The sequence below is a fragment of the Acartia tonsa genome, chromosome 3, assembly GCF_053477335.1.
Source record: "Acartia tonsa isolate MP-2025a chromosome 3, ASM5347733v1, whole genome shotgun sequence".
Taxonomy (NCBI): domain Eukaryota; kingdom Metazoa; phylum Arthropoda; class Copepoda; order Calanoida; family Acartiidae; genus Acartia; species Acartia tonsa.
The window spans coordinates 30,454,573-30,480,578 of NC_137262.1; the positions used below are offsets into that span (position 1 = coordinate 30,454,573).

At 30.0% G+C, this 26,006-nt stretch overlaps 1 protein-coding gene across 1 annotated transcript; it reads left to right on the plus strand.

The window, feature by feature from the left end:
• Nucleotides 1-318: 318 nt before the first annotated feature.
• Nucleotides 319-25,331, plus strand: LOC145313888 (rhomboid-related protein 3-like). The gene is made up of 17 exons (XM_080153540.1): nt 319-777; nt 9,656-9,807; nt 15,988-16,035; nt 16,453-16,553; nt 17,702-17,770; nt 18,178-18,244; nt 18,469-18,600; nt 18,887-18,952; nt 19,439-19,523; nt 19,874-19,922; nt 20,328-20,390; nt 21,499-21,568; nt 21,867-21,961; nt 22,709-22,832; nt 23,211-23,307; nt 23,580-23,653; nt 23,826-25,331. The coding sequence occupies exons 2-17, from the start codon at nt 9,657-9,659 to the stop codon at nt 23,894-23,896; spliced, it is 1,362 nt and encodes a 453-aa protein (XP_080009666.1). The 5' UTR covers nt 319-777; nt 9,656; the 3' UTR covers nt 23,897-25,331.
• Nucleotides 25,332-26,006: the final 675 nt, after the last annotated feature.

The following is a 26,006-nucleotide window of genomic DNA, read 5'->3' on the forward strand; positions in this document are numbered from 1 at the left end:
AAAGAATAATATGTTCTTTTAAGCGAAGCTTTTCTATAATTTGGGTCGGTTCATCAGTCTGTCCGTAACTGTTAGATCTTTTAGTTAATTTAGACATGATAGAATTTTCCAATGATGATAGAATGTCAGTTCATCCGTTTACATGTTCGTTTGTCCTTCCCTGTGATTTCAGAGTTTTGCTTTTATGGGTTTTATATTTAAATTTGTTATATTTATCAGTTAGCAAAAACTTGTATTTGTTTAATTTCAAATCTGTTTAAAAGATAACAACAAAAGATAAAACATATTTTTTTAATAATAATCCTTTACTTTAATTTCAGAACATAAAATGAAAATGTGTATTAAATGAACTAAAATCTGCACTGACTCATCAAAAGTCCTAAATCCATCAAAAAAAATTGTGAAAATATGGCGGAACAACCGAGGGAGAAATTATGAATAAGCAAACGGAAATCGTAGCAATGTAATATTGAAGTATCTTTTTAGAGAATGCTATAAAAAGTTAAAAAGGTGTTCTAACATTCCTGTTAATTTTTTGTGACAATAACGGAAGCTGAAAAAAATTTCTTCAATAAGTTAACAAAAATACCAATAATCCATAATTGTGAAAAATCCGCAAGTTTGCTAAATTCTAACATTAGCTTTGTTGTGTGAATACGTGAAAGAATATAAAGTTAAAGTGAATAAAAAAGAAAATTTAGCACCTGTTAAGTGTTTGTGTGTGTACAGACAGGAAGTTCTAAATCTATTCATAGAAACTAGAAGATTTGTACAAAGGCAAGTACTTTTACAAGTTTTGGTTACTATACAACTATTGGCTGCGCCCCAACGCTATATGAGCTCAGCCAAAAGAAGGGATGTTTGGTGACCACTTACATTATATTTTTGTATTAGATGATGCTCAGGTTGGCACAGAATGGTTAACCTTTCCAAGATCTTTATAAACACGCAGACAAGCACCTAACCGTACATTTTCATACAGTTTGTTTTTTAAATTGCATCCCTTCATTGTTTAAATTTTCTGTAATAATGGTTTTATTATTACTTGGATCTTACACCAGATTATCATTTACGCTAAGAAAGTGAAACTTGTAGCTGGTTTAATTAACGATGTCCCATCCACTTCCTTTACACCCATCCCATTACCTCCAACTGGATGAACGAACTGATGGACAAGTGATGTCAGCGACCAAAATTAACGACAATTTTTTCCCTGTCATTTTATCCACGCTTATATAATATCCATTTCTGTAATTTTACGTTCTTCATGTTTCTATTAAAACTACACATCTATTTTGATTAATTTTATCAAAACTACGGAATAAAATTTTGATTTCTTACCTCCCTCAGAATGTTAGTAGTCACCTTGTCTAAATGCTTGACTAATTAGTGGGAGGAAAGTGACAGAAAAATGTCGCTAAAACACCGTGAAAATCATCTGCTGCTAGATAGTTTTTAGTTTTCTTTTCTAGGCAGGGTGGACGTAATCGAGACTTAATGTAAAGTGGATTGTTACAAGGGGGGAGGGGACAATGGAGTGTGAATTATACTGGTAGCCAAAGTTTTATAAACACGTTATCTTATGCATTAGTTTGGCCTTAAAACTTTAGCATGCAAACTTTTGTGCAAATTTTGTAAAATGTTTTGTCAGAATAGGTAAAGTTTAAACACACTGAGGGAAAATTAAAGCTAGGGGTAAGATCTGGGTTGTGATTATGCAGGGAGGGAGGGAACATTCAGCTGTTTATTACTCTAGTCTCCAAAGTTATTTGTAAGGGGTCATTTTGTGTTAGAGATTTTATCAATTTATCGGCCATTGTCTTATCCCTTTAGATTACTGAGGTTTATGTATGTTGAAAAGAAGGTGCATCAACTTTTCACTTTTTATTTAAGATAGCTAGCCGGCTCTTTTAGTAAGTAGTAGATGTAAAATTTTTCATAGAATTCAGATATGCAATCGTTTTTTTTGTAGACCTCTTATTTTTTAAGTAATTTAAGTTTTAAAAAAAAATAATTAAGTCGGTTTTAAGGTACTAAAACGCAACAAAATAAAAGAAGAAAATGGCCAGTATGAACAAAAATAGTAAGATCTTTAATTTGACACCTTACTTTTAAAATTCTGTTGAGTAATTATTGAAAAAATCAATTTTTTTAATCTCGGTTTAATAAAAACTTTAAACCTAAATATTTTATCAAACAGACATAAAAAATATGGGTTCATATATACCTTTAGAATCAGAAAAATATTACGAATCCATTCTAAGCGAAATTGAAAAAGTTTTAAAAAATTGTAATAAAAAATAAAAAAAATAAAAAGTTTATTTTAAGAATTGTAACTGCTAAACTAGCCAATCACAAATCGCGAAAATTGACGAATCGCGAAGCTTAACCTATAAAGTTAACCAATAGAATTGCCAAAAAAAAGGAGAACGTTCATACAATATATACAATAGATACTACAATAAATATAGTGATATTACAGAACATGTAAAGAATGAAAAATTATGAACAAATATGCATCAGTCTGTTTATAAACTTCAAAACAATGCAGTTAAAAATACATTATTGTTTCTTGTGTTTAAAAATATCTGCTACATTGCATTGTCTTTTGTTTAGGTTTTGTTCAGGTTTTATTCAAGCTAACCCTTTAAAGCCGAAAATTATGATTCTTAAAATAAACTTATATTTTTTATTTTAGTTTTATAAAAGTTTTTCAATTTTGCTTAGACTGGATTTGTATTATTTTTCTCATTCTAAAAGTATATATGAACACATACTTTTTATGCCTGTGAGAGGATATTTTTAATTTCAAAGTTTTGATTAATCCGAGGTTAACAAAATAGATTTTTTCAATAATTACTTAACAGAATTTTAAAAGTAAGGTGTCAAATTAAAGATCTTACTATTTTTGTTCATACTGGCCATTTTCTTCTTTTATTTTGTTGCGTTTTAGTACCTTAAAACCGACTTAATTATTTTTTTTAAAGACTTAAATTACTTAAAAAATAAGAGGTCTACAAAAAAAACCGATTGCATATCTGAATTCTATGAAAAATTTTACATCTACTACTTACTAAAAGAGCCGGCTAGCTATCTTAAATAAAAAGTGAAAAAGTTGATACAACTTCTTTAAAAAAAAAAAACTAGAAAACTCCTCAAATTTCAAGAAATAAAATTGTATTTCTTGTGAAATCAATGTGTCTATTAAATAAAAACTTATTGATTTTATTAATTTTTTTGCTGTATTGATTTTGCCTCGGGATTTGAATTGATATAAAGCAATAAATTAGATCATGCAAAGATTTTATTTTAATTTGATTTACCTCATCAACTGTTCAGTGTGTTTACATAAAATCTAGAATATATATTTATCGCATCATATTGGAGACAGCTTTTCGCGGATAGTAAAATGAAAAAGATTAAAACTCAGTATGGCTAAATACCGATTCTAATCCAGTGCATATTAATCGGTTTCGAAGCCATACTGAAAAAGTATTATTTCTACAAAACAAGAAAGCACAATAATATCGGGGCTTCGGGAATATTAAAATGGAATATAAAACTCCCTGTCTTTGAAATTCTGTATTTGGTGACTGGTGAATTGTCGAGGAAAAAAACTAGATTAATTAAACAGACATTTTCTCCCTTCTTGGGTTAAAAAAACAAGTGTTTAGTTTATCAAGGCAAATTTTAAAACTTTTGTAATACATACCAAAACAAACACATTTCAATTACAATGTAGGAAGATATCTGATCCCTTTTCAATTTCCTTACTGTTTCATTTCATTGAGAGGGACAGATAATAGGTTAAATTTTGATCAATTTCAAACATTTAAATGTGTTATTTATATCTTTAAGGTAATTTTTTCACCCATTTTTTCGAAAGGTCTCCTCTTTTCTTACAGTACTTTTATACATTTTTTTTGTATTTCAAACTTATTGAATTTGCTGAATGTTAGTCCTTTTCGCTGGTGATACTATTGAATACACCTGGTTTATATAATTGGTAATTATCCTTGTTTTTGCAACAAATTCTATTCTCAAAGATTTCAATATAAGATTATATACAAACAAGGATGACAACATCCATAAAAGCGAAGCACTGAAACGGTAGGACAAACGGACATTAACACCTATATAGTGTCAGAACTGAATAATCAGAATATAAATGTATAAGAGTCGAAGCAAAATTGTAAGTAAATTTGTTGAAAAACTGCTTTATACAGAGTAATGTTTATGGACATACTTACATTTTTAGGACTTGATTATAAAGTTGCTTCGCTTAAAACATTATACTTTGTTGTCCCAGGAATCACTATACCAAAAATCAGATCAATCGGATGATTAGATCACATAGAAATTTGTTGTTAAAAAAGTAAAAACATCAACATGTTTAAAATGGACGTACGGACATTTTGGTAATGATTATAGAGTTGCTACGCTTTCTACATCGTACCTAACTACTAAAGGAATCACCATGCAAAATTTGAAATCGATAGGACAATTATAACATGCATAAATTAACGAAAAAAGCTATCCGTGACGGACGGACATACGTACGGACGGACCGACCCTAATTATAGAAAAGCTTCGCTTTTAAAAATATGTTGCTTGTCTAGTTAGGTACTCCCTTTTCAATAAAAATAAGCAATTTTAGCCCCTAGTAGAATGTGAAGGTCCCCTAAAATAGTAAAAAACCGCCCAACAAATACCTTGAAAGAAACATCAAATAGGTCCAAGGAATAATGAGAGCTCTCTGTACATAAACAGACAAACTAACATCCTTTCTTCTAATAGAAGGATTTTATTTGTCTGCTAGAAGTTATTGTCAATTGGATATAGGAACACAGTAATAGTGTCTGACTGATTATGACGTAACAAAAAAAATAGCCAATGAGAGGCCACTATAAATTTTACTATTGGTCAATAACGGCCTCTCATTGGCTAATTTTTTTTGTTACGTCATAATCATTCAGACACTATTACTGTGTTCGGATATAGGTTTGATTTGTAAGTCTTGTTTTGTTTAAGAAGTGATGTGAGTGTCATTAGTAGTTGTAGAATAAAAGAAAAGGCTTATTATGTAAGTAATAAAGCTATTAGATTTGTTTCTTTTTTGTTTAAATTAGGACTTGAATCGCTACATAATCTGACTATTTCTTGCATTGCAATTTTAACTATAAATGAATCCTCTATGGCTAGTATTTCTAGAGATCGTACATACAGACAGATTTCCATAGTACTATTTTTTATAGTTTATAGTAACTCTAGTTTTGTGTTGGGGTTTGTTTCTCTTTACTATATACCATTACTAAATTGTCTGGATGAACTATATGTTGTAAGAAAACTTAAGCGTTTTTCTCTAGGGTTTGGTATAAACTCTAGTTTTAAAAGTGTTCCTATATGTTTTGTTTCTCTATATGATTTACCTTAATTATATTGTCTGTATGAAATATAGACCCTACCATATGTTGTAAGAAAGCTGAAGTGTTTTTATCTAGTGTTTGATTTCATATTGTGGATGAGAAGCACTTTTTTCAACACATAAACAATTATCTTACATGCTGTGTATTAAAAGGGTTGGTTAGTTTCCAAACCAGGACAATTACGTCCAGAAGCTGCTTTTCTAAAGACTTCAGACATACGATCATTATTTAAAAGCGTTATCCAGTAGATAATGGTTTCTTGAAGCAATCAAAATACATTCAACAAATGAAATATTTTAATCAACCGTTTTACCAGGGATGGAGAGAATATTTGGCTGTTTATTAGACCAGTCCCCACAGTTTTATGATAATGATTCTAATTCGCTGACTTAACAACTTTCAGGACTTATTAATTTTGATTACTTGGTTCATTAAGTCTAGTGTTCAAACATTTCAACCACTAATTATAATCTACAGTCGGAGTAATTTTGTGTAAGATCATTGGTGATGGACATCAACTTATCTGTCGTAGGTTTATTCCTTTAGATCCCTGCAAACTTATGCATATAGAATTTTTGGTAACGTTTTTATCATTGGAGATGTACGTCAATTTATTGGCCATTGTCTTATCCCTTTAAATCACTGCTTTTTTCCTTAATTTTGCCCTTTAAAAAGATATTAAATTCGCAAACTGTAGGATTTAAAATAGAATAACTAGTTTGGGGATAATCCTATCTAATGATGAAACATTGTCTTTTTTCTTTTTGTTGATAAAAACAGATTTGGGACGTTTTAACATTTTGGCCAAATTTAAATAACACTAATTTAGCAACGCAAGGTTGAACATCCAACTTATCTTCTTATAGATTATAGAAAAATATTACTTTACTTGTTAATTAACAGATTTCAAAAATTATATAGCTAAAATTGCTAACAAATACTATATTTTATTAAAAAATCAAGAAGAATAAATAATAGTTATTTCTCGCATCGTATGCCTTCGGCACCCGGGGCTAAAAAAACTGGTTTTAATCTTATGATTGTACATTTTTATATTCAGAGAAAGCTGGATATAATACGATACGATGCTAGACATAGTTTTTTCGTATGGATGAGAACCGGTTCCTATCCACCGGATTCGAATGAATACGAGAAAAAGTTTTACATAATTGTATAACTTTTTTTCCTCTTTGCTAAGACGGGATTAAGATATTTTAATCCCGTGTTGAAAACAACAAGCTTAATATACAAAGATCTTGTGTGTACGTTTTTTAAATGTCGGATAGAATGAAAACTTTCACGAGCAACGTAGCTCTTTTCTATGATTGTGATGTAATATTAACTGAAATCAAAAGATTACGTGTTATAGTTAGAACATTGGTAAACCAATCTATTTTTTTTGTATATCAGATATTCTTTTGATCAGGCCTCCCAATCCAAAAACACTAAAAAGCCAGACAAGTCTTCCTAAATCATTCTATCGGTCAGAGGTTCTCAACCTTGGAGACCTGCTGTGGAAGTCAGATGGGTTTACCTAACATTAATCATATTCATTAACAATGCGTAGAAATTTGAATGGAAGAAAAATTATGCAAAAAATTGAATCTTGATTGTTTAGTAACGAATAATCAGAGATTATAAGGGATACGACAATGGAAGATAAATTGTTGTACATCCCCGATGATAATAATCCTATATACCCATTGATTGATATTATTTGTTTAAAAGACCAAGCTTAGTTTTGAAATAACAATTTGAAATTTAATAAAAAGTACCTAAGGGTTTTGAGCCAATGAATAAGAACACATACTTATAACACTTGGGTCACTACTGTTATACACAGTCCATTGTCCCCTACCTTCCTGAAAGAATAATAAATGAATTTTATTTATTTTGTTATTAACCCATCTCTAACCTTAAGATTTGTTAATCAAGTTTAAATTGCAAATTTTTCTTTATTTACTCCAGTTTTCTTTTCTGAAGCGTAGCAACTATATATCTGTATAGATGAAACTAAGAGCTTTGCTTTATTATTTTAACCACTAGCGGATACGCCCCTAGCATCTAGGGGCTCAGTCTTCAAGGGGTTAGAAAAATATTTGAAAATCATCCCAAGACTTAAATCTGAAAACAAGATAGCTTAAAACTATGACAGAACCTATGTGAAGCTTACCTTAATTAAGGAACTCAATCGGTTCAGTACTTGGGTGTCCCATAGTGTAGTGGTTAGCGCACTACGCTGTGGTTGGGAGAAACCGAGTTCAAGTCCCCACATAGACTTTGCACTTGGTTGACAAATGTTGTCGCAATTTGTCAGATTATGATCACGCAACCTTCCCTAAGATGCCCTAGGGTTGTAAGGGGGGAGATTTGTAGGAAGTTAGGATTCTACAAATCAAGCAGCTCTAACCATGCTTTCCCTCATCCATGCTCCTCGTATGAGAGTGCCATTAATTAGGGTGGCTTAATATGGAACACCTGCCAAAACTCTAGGCCAGGGTGATGTAATAATTGAGTAGCTTCCACGAGAATTGCGGGTCAGCTTGTAATGTAACATAGAATACAATCAGCTGTGCGCGAAGCTTACCAATCTAAGATTGGCCAAAGGATTCTCACTTCCAGTCTCCGTGTGCATCTGAGTCCTAACTTCAGAGAATCATGGCTACAACAACAACAACGGTTCAGTACTTATTAAGATCTTAAGCTTCAGACCAAAAACCTTACTACTTTGTATATTTGGATTACATTTGCTGATTTTGTACAATATAAATTGTATAGACACAAGTTTTTCTTGAGTTTTGCACAGATTTAAAAACTGCTTTTTTACTAATATGTACATATACAAAGCTAAATAATAAAAAATCCAAATTTGTATTTTACTGTTAGAGTAAGATTTATAATTATTTAAATTAAAATTACAAATTACAAAATAACCTAAAGAAAATTCTATCTACAAAATTTTGTGGTTAGTAAAATTCAGGAAATTTCTAATATGACTTTAATAAGAAAAAGTCATATATCACGTCATTAGTACGACGATGTTTACATCAAACTACCACAAAATTGAAGATGGTTTGGTCAGATTTTCTTTTAGAATAAATTTTAAAACTTAATAATAGTGTTTTTTTTATATTTTAATCTCATATTGTCCTCAAAATTTTCCAACAATTCCAATTTTTAAAATAAATCGTAGCCTTGAATTATTTTAAAATAACTGTTTTATATAAACTCTTTTCCAAGTAAAAATATCATCTTTTTTTACGCATGACATGATACACAGGCAAACAGATATCCTATTAATTTAGTGTTCCTACAATCTAGCCAATATATTCTCTACAATATATATTTGGGATGTAATATCACATGAGAATTATTTTCGTCTCCTTGTATTATATCGCTAATTTATATTTTATAAGCAATTTGATCATGGATATTATGACAAGGGAAAATTGTCGTCGATTTAGATTGCTAACATGGACATCATTTCTTGGTCAGTTCGTAAATAAAGGGGATGGATGCGGGGAGGTTGTTATCATGACTAGCTACAAGTTTTACTTTATTAGATTACATGAAAATCTAGTGAAAGATCCAAGTAATAATAAAGCCATTATTTTGATTAACATAAAACCTATTTGTTGTACCTTTGTTTTGTAATATTTGTTAATTTTTAGATTTTGTCTGTATTTTATAAGCATCTTTTTCATACATACAGGATAGAGTATCTTTTATGGCAGTAACAATTAATATATCATTATAATACTTAGATAATTAGTTTGTTAATGAGAAAATCTAAATGTTATAAGTAAAGTCAAGTGTAATTCATTACTATTTTTAAATTTAAATATGCGGAATATTAAGATAGGTCTGGTCTTTTAAAAAATTCTTAATAACTTAAGGAAAAACTGCAAACGATACCTCATACTACTTTTACATTTACTCTAGACAAATGGATTTATTGTTTATTTGGTTTTACACCAGAAAATCATGTACTCTAATAAAGTGAACCTCGTACCTGGCTAAAATAATGTTCCCCCCTCATTCACTTCCTTTAGTCTCATTACCTTCTCCCCTACTGAAGGAACGAACTGACCAATAAGTGATGTCCATATTAGCAATCTAAATTGAGGAGACAATTCCCCTGTCATAATATCATGTATATTCCATATCCATTTATTGACATTTGAGTTAACCTATAAAGCTTTAATTTTTAAAATTTTATTTATTTTCAGGATGGACCAGTATCAGCGGGTAGAGTCTAACGACTGGCAGACCCGGGTGCCACCGACCACATTTCAAAATGGCGCTGGCAGACAAAATGGCGGCACCAACGGGCGGCCGGCGAGCAATGGAAAATATGCTAAACTACAGCCATACTCACTTGAGGAATTTATAACTGGCTATTTGTATTCTGAAAAAAAGCGTAACTACATTACAATTTACATAAATGTATTAGTACAGATGTATAATCTGCTCTAAGTGGCAGAGACCCTTTTTGCCTGTTATTAAATTGTTTTTTGTTCTTTTGTAAGGACACGGTTTTGTTTACATTTCCGATGCTATTAGCTGATTTCATAGACCCAATACAAAATCTGGACAGGGTCCTTGCCCTGAGAAATAAATAGCTCACTCTATTCTTTAAATTATTATTTACATATACCTATTTTTCATATCTTATTGTTAGCAAAGAATAAATAAGCTTGTTTACATTTTTAACTCTTTGACTGAATTTAATCTTCCTTGTAAATTACTAGGAAAAAATACTTAAATTTTTTAATAACTTAATGCAAAAACCTTGTTTAAAAAGCAAATACCTTATTGCTATCTGAAAAATGCACCAAACAAGAGTTTTTAAAAAGATTTGATTTAAAATATCGCTTTAAAATTATGTAATATAATCATTTTAGTTGAGGCACGAAATGTTTGAAAAATACTTGTTTCTAAACCTTTAATTTAGGTTTGATGCAGATATCAAAAACACTTATTTTAACTATTAATTTTAGAGCATAGGTTTTTAAGATTGGCTGAAAATGTATGATAAGGGTATGAAATAAACAGGAAATCTAAATGGATAAGACAATGGACGATAAAATGATGTTAAATATTAGTATATTAAAATCATTGCATTTTGGGTGAAAAGTTTGAACCAGTTCATCAAGATTGAATAAAAGTACCCAAAGTTTGTAAACCAACCAATGAGAAAAAGTATAATGTAAATTCGATGTCGTCTTTCCTCCCTGGAAATAAAAGACTCTAAATATTACTTATAAAGATGATTATGCAAAGAAATCCTCTAATATAAAGTAGTAAGGCTTTATGCCTAAAGCTTAATATCAAGTAAATGGCTGGTCCCAATTTGAATTTATCAGGGGAGCCATATGGTTTTAGGACATTTTACTGACCTTTCTTAAATAAATTATAAAACTAATAAAATATAAAGTCATCATTAGGTCTGTCTGTTGAACGGGAAGGCCCTTATAATTTTTGCGGTAACGCATGACAACTTTTGCACACTTCTCTAACCAATCTTTGATGATGAAAGATACGAGAAGCGAAACACAATGTAATATTATACTAGACTTTGCACATTGCAAGAATTAAGAATAATTATTATTAAAAGATATTCGTTGGTAACATAGGAAGTCAAAAATGCTTAGAATTGTTAAATTGAAGATAAAAACCTTATATCTAAAGCTATGGTGTACCTGCCTAAAGTGTGGAAACATTTGTACTTGTTTTCATATAATAATAGTTAGTTAAAACAATAGTCTTTGTAACCATTTCTCAGATAACTATGGTTTATTTAAGCTATACTTTATAATTTTAATTCAAATACAATTCTTTTTACCAAAGCTTTACGTTTTTTATTGATAAATTCCTTGTGTTAATTGTAACACAATTTTTGCAATCAATATATTATTACAAGGATGTTGCACCAGATTCTTATATCTATAATACAAAGTAGAATGATGTATGTCCGTCCGTCTGTCTGTCTGTCCGTCTGTCCTCTTTAAGGAATATACCTACTGGTCCTGTGGTGGTTTTAGGCTATTTTCTTGGGGGGTGGGACAACCCCCCAAAAAAACAAAAATGCCCCCAATTTTTTTTTACAAATTTTTTATAAATTTTACGAATTTTTATGAATTTAAAGAATTTTACGAATAATGCGAATTTTGCGAATTCGCCATTTATTCGACAATTTTTGATCCATTCGCATTTTTTTCAGCTGGGTAGGTAATAGAAGATGTAATTATACCTCTTAGGGCTAAGCCCCTAGAGGCTAGGGGCGAAGCCGCTAGTACTCTGATAAAGTAATACTCGCAGCTGGCTAAGATAACGATATCCCCCTTCCACCCCCTTTACCCTCTTACTGGATAAACGAACTGACCAATGAATGAGTTCCGCGTATATATTACGTTCTTTATAATACTTTGATAATTTTAAAGTTTTTTTTGTAACACCAATTTTGCATTGGAAAATTTAACACTTCGTGCTCTACATTACTTTTTATGTACATAACAAGAACAGTAATATAGCACCGATGGAAAATTATTTTGCTTATAACCTTTTTTCTCGTATTCATTCGAATCCGGTGGATAGGAACTGGTTCTCATCATTACGAAAAAACTATGTCTATCATCGTATTATGTTTTAATCTTATAATTGTACATTCTATATCCGCGGAAAGCGGTTTATAATACGATGAAAGAAATAACTATTACATAATATACAAATGGTTGGAACATAATGGAATTAAAATACTGATAGTTTTCTTTAGTTTTGATATTTTGGCTTATTTAAGGGAGATTAATTTAACTGCAATTCTTCTCTCTCTCTCTCTCTCCCATGAAAAAGTAACCTTTATTATGTGGGTTATTATAGGAGCAAAATTACTTTTTATCTGTTGTCTTATCCCTCAAATTGTCAAAATAATTATCATAAAGTTCAGAGATGCAATTTTGATTCTTCATATCGAGTCAGCCAGGGATTTAAGGATAGGTAAAGGTATAAATAACGATTGTGAAGTTAAAGGGAAGGAACTAACCATAAGATATGGTGCAAAAGTAAATTTTTTCTCACAAACCCCCAAAAGTAGCATTTTCCCAACTTGTAGAGTCAAAGGCGGACAGAAGGCGGTGTAACCATCCCCTGAAAAAAATTAGGGGGGGGGGTGGACCTAGACAAAGTGTCCCACAATGGACATTTCCAAATTATTTCACTTGTTGAATATCGATTTTCTTAATGAAAATCCATATTATTTTTGGTTTAGGTTAGGTTAAATTCATTGATTCTTGATTCAATGAAAAATCAGTTGTAAAATATAAAATGTGCACATAGAAAAATAATAATTTTTCACTATTGATCAATTTATTTACAATAAATTAACCACAAAAAGTCAAGCACAAATTATCCACACCATTTAATTTTGATTGACAACAAACACAATAGATTTTTGAGAATAGACAACCTTTTTCTAAAATTTTTTTTTATTTCATGTCCCTTTTTCTTGTATATTCTGTTCTTTTTGGTTATGTTCAAGTACGTATACCCTGGGCGTCCAAGCTTTCTTATTTGGGTAAAATTTTAAAAATAAAGCTCATTTTTTTTTTGGGGGGGGGGTTAATCTTTATTTCATAGAGGCATTTTTTTTATTTAGGAGGGGGGGGGGGGTAATCACCCCATTACCCCCCCCCCCCTTGGACGTCTATGACATATACATATATAGGTGTAATGTTAATTTCTATATGCTTGTTTTAATTTAAAATAGTATATTCTTCCCAACAAGCAGGGATGTTAAGGGATACGACAATGGATTATTAATTGATGTACAAATGATGAAAAACTATATTAAAATTGTGGAAAAGTTTGGACCATACTAGTTTAAAACCAACCAATTACAATTAAATAAAAGTACCAAATTTTTGAGACAACGATTAACATAACGTGGTTATAATATTTTGGGTACGGCTGTTATTTACAATAGTCCCCCTCCTCCCTGCAAGTAGCCCAGCATCGATGATTGTGTAGGAATTCACAGCTATCGATGCAAATAAGAGACGTAGACTTACAAGACACAAGTTATGAAGTATGTGCACTCATAGAACAGTATCTGCAGTAAAAGTAACAATACAAATATGATAGATGTCTAATTCTGTTTCTATTTGATATTTAAAGCACAATTAAACATTTATATTGATAAATATTTAATTTACTAGAAACCTGAAATAAATTAACAAAATGAAATATATATTTGCTAAACATGTAAAATAAATCATACGAATAAGAATTTGATTTCTCTTATCAAATTGAAATCTTAATCTGATAAAAATTTTGCTGAATTTGGAAGTAAAACGTCGATAAGTCGATATAAACCTTCAAATTTTAATCTATCAAAAATAGTTCAAAGTATTCATAAAAAACCACAAAAGAAAATTAAACATTTCCAATACAATTTGTAATCTCATTTAATTACTTATTTCAGATCTAGTACAAAATTTACTATATAAAAATAAGAAATATGATTTATTATGATGTAATTTTTTAGGATAATTAAAATGACTATGAAGTTTAGAAAGATTTTTGGACGAATTTTCCTGTCAGTTATGTATAAACACTATGATAAGTTATCTTAGAGAAATATAATTCTTTGAACATGTTGATATTTTGCAAGATAGGATAAAATTACACTTTCTGATAAATTGCATACATTTTACATACACTCTATTAGACTTTGAAGTATTCTGCTGACACACATATTTATTGTAAACTACAGAATGGATTATTTTGTGTATCATCATTCGGGATGTACATCAATTTATTGGCCATTATTGGTCTTATCACTTTAGATAGCTGATTAAAAACCTATAACATGTATTACTTTTAAACCAATTACTATTGTCTTGTGTTGATATAATACCAACATAAAGTTTAACATCAAAACAAACATTGTTTATACATAGTAAAAACAACATTTATTACATAGATAATAAATACACCTTTTCCTAAAACATTAGATAAGGCTCAGATAATGTTTATAACAAAACATTTAATGATATATTGAAATAAAGTATATATGAACTGCTCCCCTAGCATCTTGTGTTCTGTATCGAATGGGTTAGTGAGGGGGCAAAGAATAAACTAAAAACCATCCCAAGACTTAAATCTAAAAATAAACTAGCCTAAAACTATCCCGGAACCTAAGAGGCTTCACTAAAATGAAGAACTCAATATGTTCAGTAGTTATTAAGACAAAAAAAACCTTACTAACTGGAGCCATCCAACTTAAGTTTAAGTTTTTGTTTGAAGCTCAATAATAATTGTATTGATCCATTTATTTTAGCCAATCCTTTGTAATAAAGTAAGAGGGTGTCTGTATATCTCGTAAACGGCTTGACCGATCCCTTATAATTCAGCAGTCAGTTTATCTGGCTTTTGTATGAAAGGGGGTAATGGCGACACATTCCTATCAATTTTTTTACCAAACTAAAATAATTTTTGGATATTCCAACATCCCTTATAGTGTAACACATAGAGGACATGAATACGTAGCCTGCATTGGTTCAATTAAAATTTGACAAAAAGGAGAAAGCTTCATAAAAAACTACACAAACCAAAGATAAAGAACAAACTATAGAGTCGCTTTGCTTTCTAATGATGTATTTTATTCAGCAACAGTTGTTTCTAATGCATTTAATCCATCAGATAAAAAGATTAATATGTAATACGTATTATTTAATCATACCTTTTATTACAATCATTACAGTACATTCAGTATCTTTAGCAGCGAAGCTATTTATAATACAAAAAAATGAAGTCTGTCAATATGTATTATTCTAAATGAAATATGGTATTTTTTCGCTGCATAGGATGGATGACTGGGGTATTCCTGTCCAGTTTTTTGTTTAGGAATGAATATTTCTTACCCGAGGGAATAAATGATGGACAGGAATATCATTCTCATTTAAACAAAAAACTCATTTTTTTTATGCTAAAATGTGGTTTAATTTTGGTTTTTAATTTTCATTTATTTCCCGGCTATGATCATTTATATCCCTGATATCAAGTTTCTTTTAATAATTAATAAAAATTATAAAATCTTCCAAAAAAAAATTAAAAATCTTCTAAAAATGACTACCTCCGGGAAATAAATGACTACCTCCGGGAAAAAAATGAATATTTACATCCACTATTTAAGGGGTTGTTTATATGGGAATGAATATTTACATCCACTATTTAAGGGGTTGTTTATATGGGAATGATATTTTATGGTGATGAATCCCAAAGCATACTTTTGTGGTACTTTGCTTTTATAAAAGATTATAAAATTTCTTATAAATATTTCTATATAACCAATGGGAATCTACCCAAGATCACAAAGAATAATATGAAATAAAACAAAAAAGATGCCAAAGGCAATAAGAAATACTATGTCTTCGGTCTTTGAGCAGTGAGCACAAGAAAACTATTTTAGTTTCTAGAAAATAACAAATTTTTGTTTAACCAACGGAAATGTTGGAGGCCAAAAGTTTGTTAGATGTTCAGTTATAAATATCGTGTCGTGCACAGGCATTGGATTCAGACTGGCATCAGTTTACAAGCCATCTTCTTCATGGTAAGGACTTTCAATATTCATAAAAGATTGGGAGGAATATGAAATATATTTTTAAATAATAAAGTGGTTTTTCCAAATTCTGCATAATGAGGATTAGAAAATAATCAATAATTTATTTTGCCCTCCTATTCTTTTGCGAAAATTTCTGCCATAGTTAGCCTTTCAACTCTAGGAAATGTTGGTGAATGATTTATCTTTCTTTTGCATGGATATTATTGAATTAAATAATTGAATGCCTGGGAGCTTTTTATTTCATTGATTTTTAGACTTAATTAAAGCATTTGACTATATGTAATAAAAATGAAATCTTATTCTTTTACTACTAGAGCTAGATTGTTTTTTCTTCTCTTGTTGTTTCTCTGTATCTTCAAACTAAATATATTATAATAAAATTACTGTAATATTAATTATTTTAAGGTCGTACAGAGGTAGACCATGGGACCAGAGCACGCAGGTCAACACTACAGCAACCTGGTTTTGATGTCCTTGACGCCAGAGGAACTTTTGACAAAAGAGAGGTAAACATCTTTGATACAAAGTATAACGCTATCTGTCTGCCTGAAACGTAATATCTCAATAACTGTTAAATTAATTAACCCCTTACAGTCGGCCCCCTTGCCGCACCTTAATCAGTCCGACCATAAGTAAGTCAAGGTCAATTTTTGCTTCCTTCACCCTTTTATTTAACAACCTTTGTTTTTAGGTCCTTTTTTACTTATAATTTTCAAACGGCTGTAATTTTTTTATTTTTGAAGCTAGAATAAAAATTTTTTAGCAGAAAATGTTTATCTTTATGTAAATTTTATATTTGAAATATCAAAATATAATTTCAGCGGCCGCAGCTGTACTTGGCAGCTGCCAGCCGCCGCAGTCGGCGTTCGGCGGGAAAACGGCGGCGGATCTTTATGAAATTTTAATACATTATGTAGACATGTAAGATAAGCTTAAGTTTGAAAATTGAAGTCTCTAAGTCAAAACTTGCGGCCACAGGAGCCTTTTAAAGATTTCTGAAGACCTGGAGGATCGGGACCTGCAGGATCATACCTGGAACCTAAAATTGACTTGAACACCTGTATTTAATATGAGGATGTACTACTAGAGGATATTTTAGTATTTTGGTAAGATAAAATGCTTTGTTTAAGTCAAAAAAAATATTTTTGCTCTTTACCTGGATGACCCTGCCAGGTTTGCTGGCATCCTGTGCCCGCCAGGATGGAGATATTCAAAAAATTTCAACTCTCAGTTATGTCTCATACCCACACTTAAAAAGTCAAGCAGTTTGGGCTCTTTATCTTTCACACACAGAAAATGAGATAGAAAAAACCGGATGGGGGGGTAAGGGTTAAGCTTTTCAGTGAATATACCTAATAGAAATATTTTTAATTTTTATGCTATCTTTTAAAGATATAGAGTATATTCTACTTTGTTGACAAATTCTCCATAATATTTCCAGAAAAACTATACATGACATTGAGACGAATTTAGATAAAAGCCGCATCTATATAGGTTAAAAAATGGACTTTAACTATCCAATGGCAAAGACTATCGTTCCAGGCAACTAACTAAGCTTTTGTTTAGACGTGAAGACATACAGGCCATATAAATTATAAACAGATTATAAAAACACATTGCACAGATTGTTTAACTTTCATTTATTTATTTTCAGTTGAGAAGAGAGTTGAAGAGACTTAGTGCAGAAGAACTTGAAAATAGACTCGGTATCACTTTTAATAAGGTATGCATATCTATCTATCTACTATTCATTTGTAGTAATAGATATCCATGGAAATCTAAGTGAGAAAGTTGAAATAATGTATATCTATGTATTTGTTTTTCTAAAAATATTTATATATTTATCTATCTAATTACCCATTTAAATATATATTTCTGCCTTCTTATTTATATTTCAAACATATTTTGTTTTAGGTCAATCTATATAAAAGCCCATTTTTATTTATTTATCATATATCTATCTATCTTATAACACCAAAACTTTCTTTATACTGTATTTTTATCTTAACATACGTTTCCTTCCTAAGCTATGGTTCTATCTAAACTCAATAAATCAACTAAATTCAGTAAACATTAAATTTTTTGTACGTAAAAATCTCAATAATCTTTAAATAAATTCTTTTTTTCTAGATTGATGATCTCCTAAGCCGAGTCAGATTAGAAAAAGATGGAAGAGTAAGCTACAAAAAGTTTTTAAGTAAGTTTAAATTTCGTACAAATTTGAATTAGGCCATTTTTGTTTGTGTAGCCAAGGAATTAAGCAAATAAGAAATAAGTGAAATCAGAATGGCGGTTTAATAAACAGCATTGAGGTAATATCACCTGAAACCAATCAGACCAAGAGTTGCATTTTTTTAACCAATTAGCAGACATTAAGGAAAGACATGGTTACTAAAAAAAATAATATTTATATTTTTATAGATGAAGTTCAAAGATACAGATTGAGTTCTGAGCAGGAAAGTAAGCTGAAGCAAATGGTTCGAGTGTTTGCTTTCACAGAAGAATTCTCCTGTACACCCCCCACTCTTTTCATGATATTCATTACTGTAGCGGGTAAGTATTTAGTATTTTTGAAAGACTATTTAAAATGAATAATTCAAAACAATCTTGTCTTTTCAATCTGCAAAAAAATCGTTTTTTTATTTTCTAATCTTTTAATATTGATAAAAATTAGATATGGTATTCAAGTAGTCTTATTTTTGTAACAATGTTAGCAATTCTTATATAAATCTTTTACTCATTTGATATTTTATTTGTGTTATGTAGACAACTTCTAAAAAATATTAAAACATAGGACGTAGAACTTGTCAGAATATGGTAGAATTTAAATTTTTTTCAGAGTTAGCACTGTTCTTTTACACAAGCATTAAACTACCAGAAAACTACGGGCCAAAAATTGTAATAGGTAAATTTTTTTAAATAGCATTTTATTTTACATATAGAGAAAATACTTTAGTTCATACGGCCTAAAATCGATTCATTTAAATCATTTTTTTTTCTTTGAAACTACAGCTACAGATTTAAAACTAGGGTAGCTACAACATCAACAAATACAAATCACGACTTATCTTTAACTCCTATTAATTAGGCTGTATAAATGAAATGTATATCATACTTAGGTAGAATAAGTAAGCCATGGTTAGGAATGTGAATCTATTATCAGCAATCAGGGAGGGAGGGGACATTGAGCTGTATATAACATCTATGACAAAAGTTTATCTAAAATAATCAAATAATTTTAATCTACAGAAGAGATAATTTTGTATATCCTTATTTTGTATGTATATACACTCCATTATCTTATTCCTAAGATCCCCGATAAGCCAACACAACATAATTGATTGATAGAATCATCCGACAGATTTGAAATTAAAAAAGATTATAATTCTAGGTTGGTCAGGGCCAGTACCTTACTGTTCATACCTCATATATAATCCTTCCAGGAGATGGGAAGCTTGGAGGTTTATTTCCTATATGTAAGTATAGTTATAATTAGTTAGATATTTATAGTTGATATATAATACTTCTAGAAGATGGGAAGCATGGAGCTATCAGTTACGTACGGACGGACCGACCCTAATTATAGAAAAGCTTTGCTTTTAAAATGATAAAAACATTCCAGTACATTCTAACTGACATAGATACTAAAAGTGTACTTCTGATGTTTAAAAATACCAGTTTTGTTAGCCCGGACCTTCGGTCCCTTGGGAGTAACAAAAACTTTTAAATCTCATAATTTTTTATTTTAATATCCGCAGAAAGTTGTCTATAAAACGATGCTATAAATAACTATGTATTGTATTTCAATTATTTTATTTTCATTCAGGTTTGTCCATATAGGAATTCAACACTTTGTCTTCAACATGATAATGCAGGTTATTCAAGTTTTTATTAAATTTAAATTTACAAAATCTAGCTTTTTTAGCCTTAGATTATTTTTCTTGTTGCATCTTAAAAAAAAAATTCCTGTCAAGAAAATAACGATTAATGATCATTTTTTCTTCTCTATTTACTATGAGTGAATATTTTCTGTACAAAATGCACACTTATAAATTCATCTCAGATTATTTGGATATGATAAAGTAGTGACTGAAGCCCTCGGATCTAGGGGCTGTGTTTTAGAAGATTAAAAAAATAGCCTGAAACCACTCTGATACCTAATTGATTCTTCCCTGAATTAGAGATTTCAAACGGTTCAGTAGTCATCGAAATCTTAAGCTTTAGATAAAACCCTTACTAATTTTTATTATAGGATAAGCCTAATTATATTATTTATTTAGATATTTGTTGGTATACCACTAGAAATGTCCCAACCTGGGTGGGTTGGAAGTCTCAGAGTTATGGTAGGTTCTTATTTTTGTTTTACAGAGTTTCTAGGATTTCTTAATTGATATATGATTACTTGGATGTAACACCAGATTTTCATGTACTCTGTTAAAGCAATACTAGCAGCTGGCTAAAATATAGATTCCTCCCATCCACCTCCTTAACCCCATCCCCTTCCTTTACTGGATGAACGAACTGGCCAATAAATGAGGTCCATATTAGCAAGCTAAATTGACGACAATTTCCCCTATCATTATATCCTCGTATATAGATTAGGTTAGGTTAAAAAAAACTACAGTGTGTTTTTTTTCATGAGAACTTTTTTGAAAGCAATTTTACCCCACTTATAGTTATTAGAATTTAATGATTAATGGCTTATTTTCTCCGTTTTTTAAGGCAATTTATAGAACATTAAAAAAATATTTCAGTTTTTAATTAAAAAGTACAGTAAAATGTAAAATTCAAAACTTAGGTGTCAACATCTAAAAATGGTTTTAGCGCATTTTTCTTATGTTCAAATCTTCTACCTTTTGCAAGAAAAAAATTGGATTTTCAGTAGTCGACTTTGGGGGGCCAGTACTCCCTCCCTGATTGAGATATGACCTGCAAACTTTAATATATTTTAGTACATGTCCCCAATAGTATCTGTATCAATTTTTAGCTCTATATCTCAACTTTGAAGCGTTTTGCAGCCATTCTTGCAAAAGGTAGAAGATTTGAATATAAGAAAAATGCGCTAAAACCATTTTTAGATGTTGGCACCTAAGTTTTGAATTTTACATTTTACTGTACTTTTTAATTAAAAACTGAAATATTTTTTTAATGTTCTATAAATTGCCTTAAAACATGGAGAAAATAAGCCATTAATCATTAAATTCTAATAACTATAAGTGGGGTAAAATTGCTTTCAAAAAAGTTCTTATAAAAAAAACACACTGTATAAGATGGTCTAAAATTAGTTAGGTTAGGTTAAGTGTCCACTCCGACGTTTGGGACTCCTGCGTTTGTCCTATGACCTCTAATAACTATTCCCACTTTATTCAATTTATTTCAAATAAGGAAGAGGGAGAGGTGGCACTCGACAAGGCACTTTGAGATATTTTTAATAACTTATACATTATCCAGGTAGTGTATCTGGCAGGAGTAATGGCAGCTAGTCTTGGAACATCAATAACAGATCCTGACAATTATATAGGTAATAAAAAAAGTTTTATTGAAATCAATAAAATCTCAGTAATTTTCATCTAAATTAAAGTTCTTAACCTTTTTTAAAAATATTTAATGTTAATAAAAGAAGAAATCTTATAAGACAAAAATAAAATAAAAGATATGAAAGAAAAACTCTCCCTCCATTAAAAACTGCAGTCCTTGCTAATATAACAATATTTTCTTTATTGATAACAATAACATTTTGACTGTTGGAAAAGTTTCTAGAAAATCAATGATTAAAAAAAATATTGTTTTTAGCTGTATAATGCTTATTTCCTTTACAGCTGGTGCAAGCGGCGGTGTATATAGTTTGATAGCTGCGCATTTGGCAACACTCATGATTAACTGGCAAGAAGATTCGGCAATCAAAATCAGAAAGGTAAAGTTTCTGGGCTTTCCCACGTTGTTGTTGTAGAATAGACGTGATTATCAAAATACACTTTTTAAATATCATTCTTCTACTAACGTAAAAAGATACTTTAGGGGCCTAGAAATACATTTCACGTATTCATTCGAATCCGTTGGATTAGAACCGGTTCTCATCCATACGAAAAAACTATGGCTAGCAGCGTATTATATCCAGCTTTCTACTAATATAAAAATGTACAATCATAAGATTAAAACCAGTATAATTTACATACTACATCCGCGGAAAGCTGTTTATAATACGATGCGAGAAATAACTATTACAAAATTTTAAATCTCCATCTTCACTGTCTAACGAGAGCCAGGGCTCAAAAAAAATCAAGCAATGTGTAGGTTTTTAGCTTTTCTGTATATTTCAACCTAATTAAACAAAAATATGATGCAAAGGATGATATTAGTGTCATGTCAGAAAAATTTATCTAAGTAGTTTAAGGCCCAAAATGGGCCCATTTTACTACGTGCAGGTTATTAAGTATAATATAGATCAGTAAGGCAGGGGACGTTAGATTGTTAATTATACTGACCCTTAAAGTTTTCAAAAATGTTGTCATAAACAAGGGTTTAGGTTGAAATAATAGTGTGCAACATTTTATACCAACTATTATAATTTTCATTCGTGTTATCATAATTGTGGGGTCAATGATCTTGTCGCCATGTATCAAAGGTATACAACAACTGCTAAATTCAATATTTTGTTCAGGTAATCCACAAACCTATAACACGAATAATCCGCTTGACCTTCATAATCCTGCTGACCATCCATGATATTGGTTTCGCCATCTATGTTCGGCTCTACGATCCTGCCAACAGAACTGGCTTTACAGGTAAAATAATATGTTATGGTGCTTTCCCTCAAAGTTCCTAGCAGGCAAAGAAACCCTACCTGATTTAATTTTGAAATAATTTGTAACATGGGATTCTTTTTTTTATATTACCATATCCATTCCTGGGGTTGGGGGCTAATTCCCTATTCCGAATATAACTCAATCTAACCTAACCTAATCGACCATGTCCAAAGTAAAACTTAACCGAAAAAATAGGGGGTAATTTATTTACATTTTTTTAAATAAGGGGTAGTGGTGTGGGCGTGGGTTTCGTGGTCGACTAAGGTAACCGCCAAAGAATGTATTACAAACAATGTTTATGTTTCCATAAAGAGAAAGTAAAAATATTTTATCAAATATATATTTTTTTTAATTTAGGACATCTTTGTGGAGCCATAGCCGGAGTTCTAGTTGGACTGGTGGTCCTGGAAAACAGGAGAGTCAGAAATTTTGAGATTGTTGTCAAAGTTTTGAGGTAAATTAAAAATTATCAAATAATCCACTCGAGTCATGTTGCCACTTGCATTCTAGCTATTCTGGACCGATTTGACCGAGCCTACATATAAGAAAATAAAAATTTATTGAGAATGGGAGAGAAAAGGTTTTTATTTTGGAAGTGAATTCAAATTTTGAAATACATATATTTATCAAATGGTTGAGTCGTGTAGTCGAAAATGTATCATGTGCTCTTTTAACTTAATTTTTTTCTAAACTGATTATTTTTATAGATATTTGCTTTTATTTTAGTGTTTTGTTCTTTTTGCTGCTGCTGGGTTTTGCTATCCTATGGAACATCTATGCCAGAACGTGGTATGATCCAGGTAAACAAAATGTCGATAAAAAATATTAAGTGCTAGTCTGAAAAATTCTTATAAAAATTTCAAAATTGAAAAATTATTTCTAAAAGGATAATGCCAAAACTTTTATAAATTCTTGATTGGTTTGTTTAAACTTTTTAACCAATAATTTTAATATTTTTTATTTATTTTTCAGAATATTTCCCTCGGGATGACAATGATTTATACACAGAGTATGGAGATTGTAAAAATTACAAATTTTTATAAAATTACAAGAGAACCATTGTATAGTTGAAAATTAGTTTTCAACATATTTTTTAATGCAAAATATTTTTTTTTCAAATGTAAAATATTTAAATGACAAGTAGTGTTTTCTTTTGTATTGACAAAAAAGTCTTATATTAGTTTTACATAGAGCTTATAAATCAATTTTATTTCATAATTACAAAATTATTAGAAAAAAAATATATTTTTTTATCTACTTCATATTTATATTTTACCATAGCAAAAGACAATTAAAATGGAAATAAAAAAAATATATATCAAAATTAATAATGACATACATTTTGTAATCTAATTTAATTTGACATCGTTACTTCTGAATCATTTACCCTTGTTATAAAAAAAATCTGCTAGTCATATTCTTAGCATAAATTATTAAAAATTTGACAAGTTTGTAAATATTTTAATACTGTATAGACAGAAATAAGTATTCTATAAATCAAATAAGCAGTCATAGATCAAAGATAAAAGTTTGATTTTCCCATAAAATTAATAATTTTAAACCTTTTTTTTCTATTCCATTCTCAACTTCTTTGCTTTTATTAAATGATACAACAAAATTTTACTTTGTAATTATTATCCTATCTAATGTTTTGCATTAGTTAATAAAAATTCTAAATATCTCTTTCAAGAAAATAAAGATTTTATATCAACAGATTACAAATTAAATACTGCAACTAAAATGAATAACAAGTGTCTTTTGTCTGCTTTTATTAGTATAAGTAAGAAACTTTGAATAATTTCAAAGACTTAAATTAGAATATTTGCTATACCTAAAAATCTTTGTCTACCCTTGTTTTCCTCATACTTGTCCGTGTATGAACTGGCCGGAAGTTCTTACAACGGAGCTTGCAACGGAAGTGTAACTATCAAATTTCTAAATTTCTTTCAGTAATCTTATAAATACAGAACTCTTTTTTTCACAAAAAATATCTTACCAAAAGTTCTGTGGATTTTTTAATATTAAAAAAAATTATGACATGGCAGAATAATTAAGTATTTGCAAGCTGCTAATTACAGATTTGAAATATTAATTGCAAAAAAGTCTCATAATAATTTTCATTGAAATTGATAACCTGTCCCTCATTCAAAAAAATAATGTGTTAAATTTATTTTATTTTCAATAAAAATGATTTGTAATTTTAGAAAAAGCTACCATTTTTTATTTCATCTTTTTTCATGTTTTTGATTTATTGTTCAAAATTACTCTAATACTAACAAAATAAGTATAAAATCAAACTTATTAACTAATACATTTGATTTAATTATATTATTATTTTTCTCTTGTGCCTAAAATGTAAAGTTTCTATATATAAATTATTATTCTTGTGATAAATGTGATTTGCTGTTTATGTACAAATTTATTATTTTCTCTTTTTGTAATCTTTTTGATTGTATAAATAAAGATTTGTTATTTAAATTGTTTATTTATTTACTAGGCACTGCGCCCCTGGCATCTAGGGGCTTCATTCGTTAAGGATGGGATCAGCAGAAAAATAGCCTAAAACAATCCCAATACTTAAATCTAAAAAATGAAATAGCCTAAAACCAACCAGAGCCCTATAAGAAGCTTTCATGAAATGGAAAACTCAATCGGTTCAGTAGTTATTGAAATCTTAAGCTACAGACAAAAATCTTACTACTTTATATAATAGGATTGTAAAAAAACATCTCCACATATTTTACATTTGGCACAGCAGGATGGGGGTGGGGGATTAAGGGGGTGTTTTTTATGCTTGGCTCAGTTTTTGGCTCCCAGCTGATTTTTTAAGTTGTAATGGTTGATTTCAATGAAGCTCAAAGGCGGCTGCCGAGCCCAGCTTTTGATTGTGGAAAAAGTGATAAGGGTGCCATATGTAGTATTCTAAATTTTTTCTTTAATAAATTTAATCAATTGAAGGACGATTTATGTTTATTATAATTATAGGAATATTAATTTATCGTCCACTGTCTTATCCCTCATATTTCGGATATTCATAATGAGATGAAGAGGATGTCAAACCTATTTCCTGACCACCATGCTTTATTTTTGAAAATCTTACTTGGAGCAACTGTAGGATTGTATCCTTAACCAAAAGATAAACATTGACAACCG